Source organism: Podarcis tiliguerta (assembly GCF_965153285.1).
Source record: "Podarcis tiliguerta genome assembly, chromosome: 18".
NCBI lineage: Eukaryota > Metazoa > Chordata > Lepidosauria > Squamata > Lacertidae > Podarcis > Podarcis tiliguerta.
In genome coordinates this window covers 374,051-390,519 of record NC_139551.1, presented here as the reverse complement: position 1 = coordinate 390,519, position 16,469 = coordinate 374,051, and the positions used below count along the sequence as shown (strand labels likewise).

The window sequence follows — 16,469 nt, the reverse complement described above, 5'->3', positions numbered from 1 at the left end:
ATAACCAATATATTTAAATCGGATACGCGGTGGAAAAATCTACAATATAAGGAACCGCAGGAAGGGGGAGGGAGGGACAGTGCTGTTTTTCTGGGGGGGACACATATCCCTAAACATTTTGTGAATCATTTGTAAATTTGTCCATTTACTTTTATTTTTCCCATTTACTGATGATTCTCTCGGGTCAAAATGAGAGTACCTCTAAACATTTTTTAAAGGGAAAAAAAGCACTGAGTTTCGGCATTCCAAATTGGCCGAGCAAATTTATATTGTTATGATTTTGTAAAATGGCTATTTGGACTCATTAAGGAATATTAGATCATCACACCCCAATCTTCAGAGCACAGGAAGGTACCCAAAGATATATAATTTGGCTTTTTTAAATCATGTCATAATTTGGAATGTTTAAGTGTGGTTTTTGTTGGATTGCTAAAATGGGAAACTTAATATTATTAACAATAAAAAATTCTGTAAAATGAGAAAATGGGAAAAAACAACAACCCAATGTGTTTTAAGACACATTTTAAGAGTTTTATGGTCTGTCTGTATAGGAAGTCACAAAGAGGAATTTTGCAGGGACCGCAAGCGGCCAACGCTTTTATTTACAGGGCAAGATTCCCACGGGACGGCCGGCCCACGGCGCCGGGATATGGGGGGTTTCCCGCTAAAGTCCTTGTCTGCCCCGCGGTCCACGCCCCGGGACGTGGTGGGTGGCGATCGTGCGCCGCGCTGGGAGGACGGAGAGGGCGGCTCCGGGTTCAGAGTTCGGGAGGCCCCAGCCAGCGCCAGCCCTCCTTCTTGCCGATTTTGGCGAGGAAGGCGGCCGTGCCCAGGCCCACGCAGGCCGCAGTGCCGGTGGCGAAGCTGTGGGCTGAAGAGGAGAGAGAGGAGAGGTGAGAGGCGGCCCGTCAGAGGACTCTGATTTGGGGGGAAAGGGAGAAATGCTCAATGCATATCCTTTAAGCCAGGCAGGGCCAAGCCCTCCAGATGTCTTGGGACTACAACTCCCATCATCCCTAGGTAATGGGACCAGGGATGATGGGAATTGTAGTCCCAAAACAGCTGGAGGGCCGTATTTGCCTATTCCAGGCACCCCCAAATTCAGCCCTCCAGCTGTTTTGGGACTACAACTCCCATCATCCCTAGCTAACGGGACCAGTGGCCAGGGATGATGGGAATTGTGTTTTGGGACTACAACTCCCATCATCCCTAGCTAAGAGGACCAGGGGTCAGGGATGATGGGAATTGTAGTCCCAAAACAGCTGGAAGGCCGTATTTGCCTATTCCAGGCACCCCCAAATTCAGCCCTCCAGATGTTTTGGGACTACAACTCCCACCATCCCATTATAACAGGACCAGTGGCCAGGGATGATTGGGATTTGTAGTCCCAAAACATCTGGAGGGCTGAGTCTGGCCACGCCTGCAAGGTTAAGCTTTGTACAGATATTTACATTAGTAGAACTCTTAAAAGCCACTTGTAACAAGACGAAGAAGGTTCAAAATTGGATCATTAAGAATATAAGGTTTTAGGGACATGCAGAAACATGCACTAAAGAGTGGAACCAAGAGGGAGAGAAATTAAGCAAAATGATGGCTTTAAAAATTGTTTATGAGGTTTCCTTTTTCTCATGTAGTGTTGTTATTTTGCTGCTATGTTATTTTTGGAAACGAATAAAATGTTATCCCCAAAAAGAGAGAGAGAGAGAGAGAGAGAAGGCCTGTCGTCCGGCAGAGCGTAGTCAGATTGCGGAACTCCCTGCCACTGGAGGGCCAAAAAACTTGGATTCCTTGGAAAGCGGATCAGAGAAGAAAGAGGCATGGAAAAGGAACTGCAGGCTGGCGCCTTGGCAACGCACCTTCAGCTAACCAGGCCTTGGGTTGATTGACATCCGACGGCCTTTTAAAATGTGCTGTGGAATTACTGGGTCGTCTTTGCTTTTATTTTTATCGTTTATTTGGCGTTCTTATACAGTCAAACCTTGGCTGTCAAACACAGTCTGTTCCAGAAGACCGTTTCGACTTCTGAAACGTTCGGCAACCGCGGTGCGGCTTCAGATCGGTTGCAAGAGCTTCTTGCATTGGACGCTTGGGTTCCGAAAAACGGAGCATTTACTTCCAGGTTTTCAGCGTTTGGGAGCCAAAATGTTTGAGAACTAAGCTGTTTGAAAACCAAGGTTTCGCTGCATTGCTATTTTCATAGGGCAGCATGCATAAATAAATAAATAAATATAATAATAATAATAATAATAATAATAATAATAATCTAGCAGTTCCCCAAATATACAGAGCCCTTCTGCAACAGGATACCGGGTCAAAGTGTATTTGGGGAAACAGACTTGGAAATGGAGCAGGAATCTTGGGAGGCGATTCCAAATTTTTCGGAACAAGCATTTAATCAGAGAAGTGCAATTACAGTCTCCGGAATCTGCGTTTCCATGGGAATCGGGGCTTGGAGGAGAAACCGTTCAGGGGATTTCTCTTTCCGCCAATTAATGGGGTTTCTGGTGCATTTTTGCCCTGTGGAACGCCCTCCCACCAGATGTCAAAGAAATAAACAACTATCTGACTTTTAGAAGACATCTGAAGGCAGCCCAGTTTAGGGAAGCTTTGAATATCTGCTGAATTATTGTGTTTTAATATTTTGCTAGAAGCCACCCAGAGTGGCTGGGGAAACCCAGCCAGATGGGCGGGGTACAAATAATAAATTATTATTATTATTATTATTACTGCTACTATGGAAAAACTGAGCCAGCAATTGAGACCGGCGAGAGGAGCGCACAGCACAGAGAGAAATCTACAGGAGAACAGAATGGTTTCCTTTCGTGCCCAAATTCCCCAGGCGACCAAAGACCAGTTCGAATTTATTTATTTTTTGGGTGGATCCCTTCCTAAGAATCTGTTGTTGCATGGACAGGAACGCCGGCGTGTTTTGGGGAGGGGGGTGTCTCTGGGGAAATTGCAAGAACAAAAAGGGCGTTATCCCAAACTGGCCAAATTTGAATCGGGACGGCAGGTGACCGACCTCTTGCTCCCCAGACGGCGCCCGAGGCGCAGCCTCCGATGAAATAGTTTTTGGGGTCCTCTGGGTTGTCCCGGAGCTGGGCGCTGAGGCAAGTGGTGACCCCGAAAACGGCCCCCAAGGTGGCTGCAGAGACAAAAGAAAAACAGGCAGGGAGAGAAGAAATCGAGAGAAAGAAGCAGCACTTCATCTGGTTAGAGCCTCTTGGGAGAGCCGCTGCTGCCAGCCAGTGTTGGCAATACTGAACCAAGCAGACTCTATATAAGGCAGCTCTAATATTCCTACAGCAGCCACCCCCCCCCCCCGCAAAGTTCAGATTTCGCTCTCGGACTTTGAGAGCTGCTCCATTTGACCTTGCCCTGGTTTGATCGCGAAGGAAGTTTGATTAATTACAGAACAGCCAGCTATAAGGAGAACTTTATTTGCGGTGGTGGGGGACAAATAATAAAATGATTATCGCCAGTCCTATTTTTCTTTTTTAAAAATTGCCCTATTCATATTGAAATACTGCCCCTCAATGAGGCCAAAGTTAGAGTCACAAAATGTTTGGGGTATGCATACCCCTGCACCGCCCCCCCCAAAACACCGATTATTATTATTTAGATTTTATGCTAACTACACCCTTAGAGGCTCGCTTATCTACATGAATAAACGCAGCTTCTCATTCTCCTCTCCCAAATATCAAGCGGGCTGGGCTGCTGCCAACCAGAGTCCGCGCGGGACTTACCCATGGTGACGGTTCCGGTGGTCGCCCTCTGAAAAGCCCCCAGGGCCGTCTCGGATGGAAACAGGGTGACGCGGTAAGCAGAGCCCACCAGACCTGCAGGGAAACAGGAAAATTTTGCATTTTTACATTCTTTATTCTTCTTCTAAAACATGGGGAGGCAAACTAAGGTCCGGGGGCCGGATGCAGCCCAATCGCCTTCTCAATCCGGCCCTCGTACAGTCCGGGAATCAGCGTGTTTTGACATGAGTAGAATGTGTCCTTTGATTTCAAATGAATCTTTGGGTTATTTGTGGGGCACAGGAATGCGTTCATTTCCCCCCCCCAAAAAATATAGTCCGGCCCCCACAAGGTCTGAGGGACGGTGGACCGGCCCCTGGATGGAAAAGCTTGCTGACCCCTGGTCTAAAACCACAAGCCAGAAATATAATATACCTTGTTTGTCTTTATTATTGTTAATCTTTTTTTTACTATGTTTATCTACTGAAAATAATATTATTTGAAGAGAAATATAATATACCTTCAGCTGCTTTTAAAAAACTGGTCCTCCCTTAAATTCTAACAGAAAAAAGAGGATTTTATGTGCCACCCGTCCTCCTATTAAGACCCCCAGAACTGTGCCTACCTCTTGTTTTCTTGGGTTAGTCTGACTGTACCAAGAGCTAAACTTTCCTTGGTTGCTGTATTATTATTGTTATTAATGTATTTTTTTAATGATTTATTGGTTTGCAAAAGTATGTACAATGCCTCTTTTTTTCAGGCTACATTTTCTACATTTCCCACACCTGACACATTATAGGGGGGCCCACAGGCTTCCTCAGTCTGGAGTCAACCTCAGATTAATGTGTGCCTGGCTCAATACACATGGACCCATGTGAACGAAAGGAATCTGGAGTCACTCTGAATTCACCCTGGAGCCAAAATGCGGCTAGTCCAGACCCCTGCCCCAAACGAACTTGGCAGCCAGCCAGCAGGACCTCGGTTGCCGCAAACAGGACTCATCTGCAGCCTGTGTTAATGCAGCTCATTCGTTACCATTATCAAATTTAATTACTTTCAAGTTTATATGCTCTTTAAATTGGCCCTGGATTACGTTTAAGTTTATATATGCCTTTCAAATGGACCCTGGATAAGGACTGTGCAAAAGGCAAGCAGGGGCTCTTATCCCGCACCAAAACGGCACCCCATTCAGAGTGGCAGAATCCGGAGTCACTCCGAATTGACCCAACAGAGCCTCTCGTCTGTTTCAAGGCAAAAGCTGACCCAACCTGGCAGCTTCCTATTCAAAATGCCCTCCATAAATGGGATAAATACAGTTTTTCAAACCGCTGGTCTAAAAGAAGCCAGGCCCTTGGTCCTTGTAGCTCCATATTGCCCACACGGGCCTGCAGCAGCTCCTCAGGGTTCGAGGTCTTTTCCCCAAGCTCTGCCCAGGTCAAACTTCTTCCAAGGCAGAGCTGTGGGTCTTCTTTGAAACAGAAGTGGTTTGACCCGGGCAGAACATGGGGGAAAGACCTCGAACCCCGAAGAGATGCTGCTGGCCCGTGTGGGCAATATGGAGCTACAAGGTCAGGCTTCTTTTAGACCAGCGGTTTGCAAAAACTGTATTTATCCCATTTATTAACACGAAATAGTCTCAACTGGATTTGGAATAAATGCGCTGCTCCTGTTTTGAATTTTACCCTGACCCAACCCCTCACTCCCATTGGCGTGAACGGGGCTAACCCGTAGTCACTCCGAATTGACCCCCCCCCGGGGGGACGTGCGCTTCGCGGGGTTCTTCCCCCCCCCATGCGTCGCAAAGCGTGAGGAAGGGGCCAAACTCGCCCCGGTTCGTGTGAACGCGGCTAATCCGGAGTCACCCCGGAGTCGCTCCGGGAGGGGGGCGAGCGGCTCCCCGCCCTCCGGCGCCTCCCCCCGTCCGCCCGAGCCGCCGCCTCCTCACCGAGAATGGCCCCGAGGCGCGTCGTGAGCCAAGTTTTCCGGCCGCAGTCGGTGCCCTCAGGGATGTCCCAGTAGTCAGCCATCTTGGCGGCGGCCGGTCTCGCGAGACTCCGGCGGGTTCACTTCTCGCGACGTGATGGACGAATGAGCGCTGCGGAAAGCGGGATTGATGCAGGGGCCGGCCAATGAAAGGCGGCGGCGGGTGGGCGGGCTGAAGCCGCTTCCACCCTTCTGATTGGTCCGGCGGCGCCCAGGTTCCTCCCCCTCGGAGGAAGGCCATTGGCTGCGCCTCAGAGCGGCTCCCTCGCTTCCGCCCTCCCGTTCAGGACGTGGCTTCTCCTCCATTGGCCGCGCCTGGCTGGGTGGGCGGGGCGTGCGGCGGCGGCGTGGCCCGTGAGTGGCTCCCCGCGGCCGGGGGCGGGTCTTGGGGGCGATGGCGTCCTCTCCTGCCGCTCTGGCGTCCTCGCCTCCGACGCCGGTGCAGATCCGGGAGGCGAACGCGCACCTGGCGGCGCTGCACGGGCGCGTGGCCGAGCTGGAGGCGCGCCTGGCCGCCGCCGAGGAGACCGTGCGGGGCCAGGCCGGCAGCCTCATCCGGAAGGACGCCGAGACCCGCAGGGCCCTGGAGGAGATCGGGCGCCAGAAGGGAAGGTAGGCGAGGGGCGGGAGGAGGACTAGCGCCTTGGCAGGGAGAGGGACCTTGAGGACTAGCATCTTGGGGTATAAAGGAGCCGATGGGAAGGGCCGTGAGGACTAGCGCCTTGCAGGGTAAAAGACTAGAGTTGAAGGGCCATGAGGACTAGCGCCTTAGTGGGGGAAGGAGGAAAGAGGAATGACTAGCGCCTTGACAGGTCAAAGAATCCAAGGGTCAGGGCCATGAGGACCAGCGCCTTGGCAGGGAGATGGACCTGGAGGACTAGCATCTTGGGAACTAAAGGAGCCGATGGGAAGGGCCATGAGGACTAGCGCTTTGCGCAGAGGAGGAAAGGGGAAGGAGCAGGGAGATGGACCTTGAGGACTAGCATCTGGCAGGTAAAGGAGGAGAAGGGCAGGGAGATGGATCATGAGGACTAGCGCCTTGGCAGGGAGATGGGACCTGGAGGACTAGCATCGTGGGGTGTAAAGGAGCCGATGGGAAGGGCCGTGAGGACTAGCGCCTTGGGATGAGAAGGAGGAAAGAGGCAGGGAGATGGAAGAAGCCAAGGGTCAGGGCCATGAGGACTAGCGCCTTGGCAGGGAGATGGACCTGGAGGACTCGTGTTTTGGGTGGAGAAGAAGAAAAGGTGAAGGAGCAGGGAGATGGACCTTGAGAACCAGCATCTTGGCAGGTAAAGGACCAGAGTGAAAGGGTCCTGAAGACTAGCGCCTTAGTGGGGGAAGGAGGAAAGAGGAATGACAGGAAGATGGACTTGGAGGACTAGCACCTTGGACAGAGGAGGAGGAAAGAGGCAGGGCAGGGAGGCAGCCGTGAGGACTAGCACCTTGGCAGGGGAAGGAGAAGAAGGGCAGGAAGATGGACCGTGAGGACTAGCGCCTTGGGAAGTAAAGAAGCCAAGGGTCAGGGTCGTGAGGACTAACACCTTGGGCAGAGGAGGAAGAATGGGGAATGGCAAGGAGATGGAACATGAGGACTAGCACCTTGGTGGGTAAAAGACTAGAGTTGGAGGACCATGAGGACTAGCACCTTGCACAGAGGAGGGGGAAAGGAGAATGGTAGGGAGATGGATCATGAGGACCAGTGTGCCTTGGGGAGAAAAAGACCAGAGTGCAAGGGTTGTGAGGACTAGCGCCTTGGGCAGAGGAGGAGGAGGAAAGGGGAAGGAGCAGGGAGATGGACCTTGAGGACTAGCATCTTGGGAAGTAAAGAAGCCGATGGGAAGGACTCTGAGGACTAGCGCCTTGGGCTGAGGAGGAGGAGAGAGGCAGGGCAGGTAGGCAGCCAGCCATGAGGGCTAGCGCCTTGAGGGGTAAAGGAGCCAAGCTGAAGGGCAGTGAGGACTAGTGCCTGGGGCAGAGGAGGCGGGAAGGAGCAGAGAGATGGAGCTGGGGACTGTCGGAAGACTCCCCTTTGGGAAACATTTGCCCCCTTTTTCGAGAGAGAGGCGGGGTGGGAAGAAAGAGGACCGGCAGCCTGAGCCTCTCGCGTTTTTAAGAGGAAACGTTGAGGACTAGCGCCTTCATCCCCGCAGCGCCCAACCTCACTGCCGCTTTCCCTCCTCCTTTCTTAAGGGAGATCGCTGCCCTGGAGGAGCAGCTCCGCGCGTCCGAAGACCGCGTGCAGGAGCTCCTGGGCCTCATCCGGGAGAAGGACGGCCTGATCCTGCGCCTCCGCCACCGCAGCCGCCTGCTGGGCGAGATCTGCCGCTGCCGGCCCGTGCTGGACACCCTCCTGGCCCAGATGGCCGAAGGGGAGAGGCTGGGGCCCGACAGCGGAGACACCTCCCCGGACTTCAGCGGCCTCTTGCCGGACTCAAACTGCGTCCCGGACGGCGCCAGGGACTTCTCCCTGGGCAGCGACCCCCAGGATTCGGACATGGCTCTTTTTGGGACGACGGTCTGAGCGCGGGTGCGAGGCGCTGCTGGGGGGGTCCGGAGTTGGCGGCGGCCCCTGTTGAAGGCAGACATTTTGGAATTATTTGCCCCCTCCTGGCATCGCCGGTTCGCCCTCAGGACAATTCCCTTGAGGACTAGCAACTTGACTTCTCTCTCCTCTTCCAGACGGCAGCTGAATGAGCGTTCCTGGAAAGCGGGGGGTTCGGGGAAGCCGGCAGGATCAGGCCAAAGAGGGGGCCCATCTTGCAGCCTGTTCTCACAGGATGCCGGCCGGTTGCGAAGCCCGGATCCGAGTGCGAATGCCGGGGATTCAGAAGCCTCGCTGCCTCTGACCCCGGAAGCAGAGCAGAGTCGTTCCTGGCTTAGGAGCCATATAGACAGCCCTCTTCTCCCCTTCCAGGGATTTGCCCAGTCCTCCTTTTGAAGCCATCCAAACCGCGGGGTCTCTCCTGTGGCAGCGAGTTCCGCAGGTTAACCGGGTTGCTTTTGTGTATTTCTCAGCAGCCGCGGCTCACGAGGGGCAGGGCGCAATAATTCTGGGGTGCTCTGGATGGAGATAGGGAGAGTTTTGGGGACCGGGGGGAGACTGATTCTGCACCACCAGCACCAAAAATTTTAAAGGGAAGCTGTCTTTTGTGGAATTTAATCTGGGACTGACTGTGGCTTCCCCTCTCTTGCCGTTCTGCGGGTCGGAAGAGAACCCCGGGTGGGGTCATCTAGTCCAACCCCCTGCGACGCAGACATCTTTCGCTTGAACTCGCAACCCTGAGAGTCTCATGAGCTATTCCGACCCAGAAATACAGGAATCTGACCTCGCTGTGCACCAATTTTCCTGGACTGGGTGGGGGGCCGTTACAGTCCCTGCGGCAGCTCTTTCCCCCCCACCCCTCTACCTCAGATAAGTGCAGGGAGGAAGCCCCAGCTCGGGGGGGCAGAACACCTGCTTGGCATGCAGAAGGAGGCCAGGGCGCCTGTTTAAAAAGAAGGACTGGAGAAGGCTAGTTCCTTAGGTTCCTTTATTGGGAACCATGAGGTCTGGAAGCTTGCTTTTAGTTTTAAAAAGAGGGTGTTGGGAGCGCGTGCCCTGCATGCAGAACATCCCGGGCTCAGCCCCTTCCAACTCAATGCCAGGCCATTTCACGTGTCTCAATTTGAACCAGCGAGACCATGAGATCTGGAAACTTGTTTTTCAAGTTTGTGCCGGGCGTCTGGTATCAGTGCAGCACCCTAGATTCCTATTCACCCTCTTTTAACGAGAGAGAATGTTCCTTTTCCCCCAGTGTCTTAACAGGAAAGAAGGGCCTCCAGTCGGCCCTTCAGTTCCGAACAATGAGGACTAGCCTCCTGCTTCGCTTTTTAAGGACCTCAAGGGCTCCCGGCCTTCTGCTGCCGGTCTGTGCTGGCAATACTGTCTTGGATGGTAGTGGATTCTCTTCCCTTGGCCATCTGTCAGGGATTCTTTCACTTCCATTCCTGCAATGCCCAGGGGGGTGGGCTAGATGACCACTGGTTGCCCCTTCCAACTTACTTCCTTTTATGCCTCCATTTCTGTTTTTTGTACCCATTTCCTTGACGTACTCATCTACCCAGAGCAAGGAATTCTGAGTGCAGAATCAGTCCCATTTCCGCTCCACGACTGTTACCACATTGACAGGTCAACCTTTAGCCTGGCTTCACATTCAAGTGCCTATAACTGGGGGATTTTGCTACACCGGAAACCTCTATTTAAAACCGTTCCTCCTCCATTAGAGCCAAATAATAAACCTATTTTGCTATACTCGGAATCTGTGTGCTTTGTGAGTCTTTGTTCCTTGCCGATTTCAGCCTCGTTTTCAGGAGCAAAGTTGGGTTTTTTCCTCTAGCAAAAAGCACCCAGCTGCTTGGGGGTGTCTGTGCCACTGGTCAACTGGGGGGCTTCTTTTGCCACAGTCCCCGAGTGCCGCCCCCAAATCGAGGGTCTGGAAAGCAAGCCTGGTGAGGAACGGTTGAAGGAGCTGGGAGGAGATAGATCTTCAAATATATCGCATGACACCTTTGGTCAAGGCTGTTCTCCAACTGGAGCCCTCGCAGGCCAGTGTTTCCCAGTTGTTGGTGTTTATACTACATTTTTTAAAGATTTGCCTTGAGAGAGTCTTTGAACCTCTCTTGTTGACCACCAGCATTACGCTTTCCATTTTTAAGTTCGGAATAGAGGAGTTGCTTTGGAAGACGATCATCAGGCATCCTCACAACATGACCAGTCCAACGAAGTTGATGTTGAAGAATCATCGCTTCAACACTGGTGATCTTTGCTTCTTCCAGTAAACTGGCATTAGTTCTCCTGTCTTCCCAGGTGATGTGTAAAATATTTCAGAGACACCGTTGATGGAATCTTTTGAGAAGATGGAGATGGCATTAGTAAGTGGTCCATGTTTCACAAGCAGACAGCAAGGTTGGTAGTACAATAGTTTTGCAAACAAGCATTTTGGCTTCCCTGCGAATGTGTCCCGGTTCTCAAACACTCTGCACTTCAATCGGGAGAAAGCTGCACCCGCAGAGCTCAGGCGATGCTGGATTTTGGCATCAATGTTGGCCCTTGTGGAAAGATAACTGCCCAGGTAGGAGAAGTGATCAACACTTTCCAACGTTACACCATTGAGGTGGATTTGAATGGCTCCCCTAGGGGTCATCTAGATCAACCCCCTGCAATACATGGGGCTCAGCGTGCCCACCTTGAAATTGCACGTCGCCCCTTCTGTGCCACCCCACAAATTACTATTTTCCCCTGGCCCGGCAAGAGACACCAGGATCCTCGAGGGCTCCCAACCCGACGTGGCACACTCCTTTGCAGGCTGGACTCTCTTGCTCTGCCAATTGCTGCGCCTGCCTGCCAGGCCTTCCCCTGGGCTGCCAGCCCGGCCCCGAAGGCGCCTCCTGGCAACCGGCCGATATTGCTATGGAGACGCCTGCCAGCAAACTCAGGATCGCCGCCAGCTCTGTGCAAGGAAGTTTGCCAGGGGGAGCTCAGCCGCCGCCAGGAAGCAGAAGACGAAACACACCCAGGTAGGAGGTTTTGCAAAGAAAGAATAATAATGTCCTTTTAACTGCTCTCTCTAAACTGCTCCCAATAGTCCCGTGGAAATTAAGGGGGTTTTATTACTTCACCCTGCATGTTGGAAGCAAGGTTTGCCTCATCCCGGCAGCAAAGTCCAGGAGAGCACTCTGCACAAGGCCAGAGGCCTTTTGCAATGTCCTCCCGTCTCCCCTGGGTCTTGGGATGCGCTGGCTGGTTTGATCTCAGCCGAGGGAAGACTTAAATTTAATTCCCCAAAGAGCCAAGGAGGGAGATTTAAGTGGAGGTTGCAAAACCAAGGCGAGGTTGAGCCCCGTCCAAGAGGCAATTCCGGGTCGTGGTCCGAGACGGATTTTGGAAGAGCGGAGCCAAGAGCAGCGAAGGAAGGCAGACGTGGTTTGGGAAGGAGGGAGCCGGCGGACGGGGAGTTTCCCAACATCCTGGAGGCTCCAGAGGGGGGCCAATTTTTCTTTTAATTTTTATCTACAATATTGCCTTGTTTAAAGTACAGCACACTGATTCTTGCTTTCATTTTATGGATCGATGGTCTCGTTAGATAGTAAAATTCACGTTAAATTGCAGTTTTAGGGGTTGCTTTTAAAAGTCTGGAACAGATTTGCATTCCTTTCTATGGGAAAGTGTGCCTTGGTTGTGGAATGGACTTCCAGAACAGAGCAAAGGGACCACTGTATTCTTAAATACTCTGGCCTCCTCGATGGCACCTTAACCACAGCTGGTGGCAGCGAAGGTGTTTTGGGGACCATTTGCTCCCGAGCATTGCAGGGGGTTGGGCTGGATGACCCTTAGGGTCCCCTCCCAACTGATTACGCCAGAAAATTCGGTGGGCCCGCAATGACTGAACATTGGGTTCATTCATTACAACACATCTGAGCAGGGCGACAGGGAAGAGGGCGAGGGGCCCGATCCACCCTGGGTGTCTTTTTCCCTCCGCAGATTCCCCGGCGCAGAGGTCAAAATGGAGACGGGTGCCATCGTGAAACTCCGGGCCAAGTGTCTGGAAAGAGGAGCCTCAGGGATTAAGGGGCTGGCCAGGTATGTAAAGGAAATTTACTTTGTCTGGCGGCCATTACTCATTTCTTGCTGAAAACCAGAGCTTTTTCCCCTAAAATATGTTTAGGGGTACTCTCATTTTGACTCAAGAAAATCACCAATTTATCGTTCAAATCGGGGGAAATAAACACAGTAAATGGACAAAAGTACAAATGATTCACAAAATTTTTAGGGGTACTGTCAGGGGTTCAGGAGCAGAGTCACAGGAGAGGGAGGAAATGGAGAGCGAGGGGGAGGAGTCTGAAGGAAATGTCAGCGAAGACAGCAGTCCGAGGTCTCTGAGTCTCTCCAGTGACTCGGAAGATTCACAGAAAGGGGCCCCCATGGTCAGGGCAAGGGGAGTGCCAAGGGGGGCACCTCAGGAAGAAGGGGCCAGAGGGGACTCAGAGAGTAGCAGCTGGAAATCCGGACCAGCGTCCCCCCCAGAGGGCAGTAGGGGGGAGGAGTCCCAAGCATCGGGATCAGGGGGCGCGCGGGCAGCGGGAGAACGTGAGGCAGGAGTGACCACACCCTCGTCAGGGAGCGAGGAAACGGTCATCAGGAAAGTTAAACGCGCGCGCGCCAAGTTCAAATGTACAGGAGGGCGGCAAGGTGGGCAGCCCGGGTAGGGAGCCAGGTCCTAAAGCCCGCCGAAGAGAGGGGGAGGAGTCAGAGGGGTCAAGCTCTGCGTCGGAAGAGTCCAGGAGGAATGAGACCCCGGGGGGTAGTAAGACCCAGAGGAAGAGAGAGAGAAGGAAGAGGTGGAGTAAGATTAGAGTGTTAAACTGGTGCGCAGGGGGCGAAGACTCAGATGGAGCTTCGCCGGTCTAGAGTTCAGACGTAGAGCTGGGACGCTGAGGCTTTGAAATGCAAACTATTCTTCAATAAAGACTTTGATACTATACTATCGGCTAGCGTTGGTCCTTGGTGAGCTGGGACCCGGAGCCAGCTCTGACAGGTACGCATACCCCCCGTGCCCCCTCTAAAAGCACCATTTTGTTATCTTGTCCAGAAATATTGGCATGTGTTTCAATTGCTCCCCCCCCCCCCAAGATTAGCGATTAAAATTGAATTGCAAACGCTTTAAACAGCTGTTTTCACTGGCAAGTTTACCATTTCATCCTTCCTGTAGACCACTTTGTCCATTTCCTTTTTGCACTCCAGCGGAATATATAAAATAAATAAAACAAATATCTCACGGAAATGCAAAACCTTCCTTTTCTCCTCTTGCAGGTTTTTCCGGGTCATGGATGACGACCGGAGCAAAACTCTGGACCTGGAGGAATTTCTACAGGGGCTCCATGACGCAGGGGTCCCCCTGGAACGGGCCGAAGTGCAGGAGATTTTCGCCTTCTGTGACAAGAACCGGAGCGGCACGCTGGACTTTGACGAATTCCTGGAGGCCTTGCGGGTGAGCGAGTCTTGTTCCTTGCCGTTCTAATGTAGACTGCCTCCATCCATGGGGGCTCCATTTCCGTGCCGCAGCAGCAGAAACTCTCTGCAACGGGCCCTGCTTGCTTTAATCCTTGCGTTTTATTCTGTGAACTGCCCTGGGATCTCATGACGAAAGGTGGTATACGGATCAAATAAATAAATTCAGAAGCACTCCTCCTCTAAGTTGTCCGATCCTCTTTCCAAAGTTGGTGGTCGTCCCTGCCTCCAGTGGCAGAGAGTTCCGCTGTTTAACTCTGCACTTCATGAAGATGTTCTTCCTTTTATCCATCCCAAATTTCCCAATGCTCAGCTTCGGTGTATGCCCATGAATTAGAGAGTTTTATTTCTTATAAAGCCTGCATCCCATTACCCCATTTTTCCTTGAACTAAAAAGGTCGCAAAACCTCCTTTATACTTCCCTGCCACCCATCCACGTTGCTGCCCCTGCCTAGCAACTTTAAACAATCACAGCCAACACCACGGCTAATAAGAACATTAGTAACTAATACCCAATTCCGTTCACGCAACAACGATAGGCTCTCATTCTCTGCGATTCTATTGCATACTTTCTGTTTAAGAATTTCTACGCTTGGAGCTTCTATTATCGCAAGGTTACTGGGTTGTGACTGTTGAAAGGCTTGTGGTATTATTTGACTACTTGTTCTAATTTGGTACCTGCATCCGTCATCCATCCATCTATCTATCTATCTATCTATTTATCCACACACATTACAGTGGTGCCCCGCAAGACGAATGCCTCGCAAGACGGAAAACCCGCTAGACGAAAGGGTTTTCCGTTTTGGAGGTGCTTCGCAGGACGAATTTGCTATGGGTTTGCTTTGCAAGACGAAAATGCCTTGCGATTCCTGGGGTCCCCCCCCCCTTTTTCCCAAGCCCCTAAGCCGCTTAACAGATGATCTAAGCCGCTTATCAGCTGATCTAAGCCGCTAATAGCCTTTTAGTAGCTAATCCGCTAACCCCTTAAGCCTTTAATAGCCGCTAATAGCGCTAATCCGCTAATGGGCTTGCTTCGCAAGACGGAAAAAACCGCAAGATGAAGAGACTTGCGGAATGGATTCTTTTCGTCTTGCGAGGCACCACTGTACTTATATTCTTATTAGCTGCATGTTGCCTGTGACAGTTTAGGGTTCATCTATTTTTGCAATACAGGGAAATTCCTTTGCTACACCCCCTTAGTAACTGACAGAAACTCCCACCTTGCCTCTCTCTCTCTCCCTCTGCTTCTCCTCCCAGCCCCCCATGTCCGAAGCCAGGAAGGAGGTCATTCGCCAGGCCTTCCAAAAACTGGACCGGACGGGGGACGGCCTGGTGACGGTGGAGGACCTTCGCGGGGTCTACAACGGCCGCTCCCACCCCAAGTTCAAGAGCGGCGAGTGGACGGAGGAGCAGGTCTTCCGTTCTTTCCTGGACAGCTTTGACTCCCCGGACGACAAGAACGGGAAGGTGAGAGGAAGGGACACCCAGAGTCATCTAGTCCAACCCCCGTAAATGCGGGAAGCTTTTCCCCAGCAGGGGGCTCGATGGGCCGCTGGCCGGATCCGGCACAGCTCTTCTCAGGTCCTTCGGGATGGAGTAACCTGCCGTTTTGGCTGCCGCTCCTCCCACCCGCATCGCTAACCATTGCCCCTGCTGGCTCTTGGGGGTCCCAGAGCCAAGGGCCACAGATAGTTTGCCTGCCTGGACATAAAAACCAGGCTGGTTTTCACCTTATGTCGAGAAGCGCCCTGAGATCTATGGGTGAAAGGAGGTCTGAAAGCTTATATAATTACTAGAATCCTAGAACTGCAGAGACCAATGGGACCCGGAGGGTCCTTTAGTCTGACCCCCGGCAATGCAGGAATAAATGATCCATCTGGTATGCAGGATGAGACCCTCCCTGCCCACAGACTGTCTGGCCAGAGTGGGGCATGCTCTGGTTATCTCCCGCTTGGACTACTGCCATGCGCTCTCCGTGGGGCTCCCTCTGAAGGTGACCTGGAAACTGCAACTAATTCAGAATGTGGCAGCCAGACTGGGGACTGGGAGCGGCGCCAAAACCATATAACCCCAGTTTCTAGAGATCTGCATTGGCTCTCAGTACGTTTCCGAGCACAATTCAAAGGGTTGGTGCTGACCTTGAAAGCCCTAAATGGCCCAGCATCCCTGAAGGAGTGTCTCCACCCTTCTGGCAGTTCCCTCCCTGCAAGAACAAGGTTGCAGGGAACCAGGCAGAGGGCCTTCTCGGTGGTGGCGCCCACCCTGTGGAATGCCCTTCCCATCAAGGCAATAAACCATCTGACTTTTAGAAGACATCTGAAGGCAGCCCTGACAGGGACGTTTTTAATGTTTGATGTTTTATTGTGCCTTTAATATTCTGTTGCGAGCTGCCCAGACTGGCTGGGACAACCCAGTTAGCTGGGGCGATTATTAAGAATAGAAATAATAAATTAGGGGAGGGCCATAGATATTCGCCCTGCCTGGAAAGAAAAACCTAGTTGGTTTTCACCTTGTATTTTTACGCCGAGAACTGCCCCAAGATCTATGGGTGAAAAGAGGCATATAACTTTGGTTAGTACTTACATAACGACGACCCTAGAATCCGAGAACTGCAGAGTTGGATGGGATCCCTGAGGGTCCTGTAGTCTGACCCCCGGCAAGGCAGGAAGAAATGGTCGTGAGGGCGGCAGACCCGT

General features: G+C 52.1%; 3 protein-coding genes across 3 annotated transcripts in view; 2 read left to right on the top strand and 1 right to left on the bottom strand.

Annotated features, from left to right (window-relative positions):
• Window positions 1-568: 568 nt before the first annotated feature.
• On the bottom strand, window positions 569-5,842 carry NDUFA11 (NADH:ubiquinone oxidoreductase subunit A11). The gene is made up of 4 exons (XM_083422080.1): window positions 5,689-5,842; window positions 3,747-3,839; window positions 3,023-3,145; window positions 569-871 (listed from the first exon to the last, which is right to left on the bottom strand). Exons 1-4 carry the CDS (start codon window positions 5,768-5,770, stop codon window positions 759-761), a joined length of 411 nt encoding a protein of 136 aa, XP_083278206.1. The 5' UTR covers window positions 5,771-5,842; the 3' UTR covers window positions 569-758.
• A 263-nt stretch (window positions 5,843-6,105) lies between these two features.
• On the top strand, window positions 6,106-10,024 carry VMAC (vimentin type intermediate filament associated coiled-coil protein). The gene is made up of 2 exons (XM_083421984.1): window positions 6,106-6,338; window positions 7,917-10,024. Exons 1-2 carry the CDS (start codon window positions 6,121-6,123, stop codon window positions 8,245-8,247), a joined length of 549 nt encoding a protein of 182 aa, XP_083278110.1. The 5' UTR covers window positions 6,106-6,120; the 3' UTR covers window positions 8,248-10,024.
• A 1,051-nt stretch (window positions 10,025-11,075) lies between these two features.
• LOC310668543 (calcyphosin-like protein) overlaps window positions 11,076-16,469 on the top strand; it is a 5,642-nt gene continuing 248 nt past the window's right edge. Inside the window, exons 1-4 of the mRNA XM_083421940.1 lie at window positions 11,076-11,282; window positions 12,247-12,345; window positions 13,576-13,753; window positions 15,031-15,240. Coding sequence (XP_083278066.1) covers window positions 11,176-11,282; window positions 12,247-12,345; window positions 13,576-13,753; window positions 15,031-15,240 — 594 coding nt within the window. The 5' untranslated portion in view covers window positions 11,076-11,175. The remainder of the gene's footprint in view (window positions 11,283-12,246; window positions 12,346-13,575; window positions 13,754-15,030; window positions 15,241-16,469) is intronic.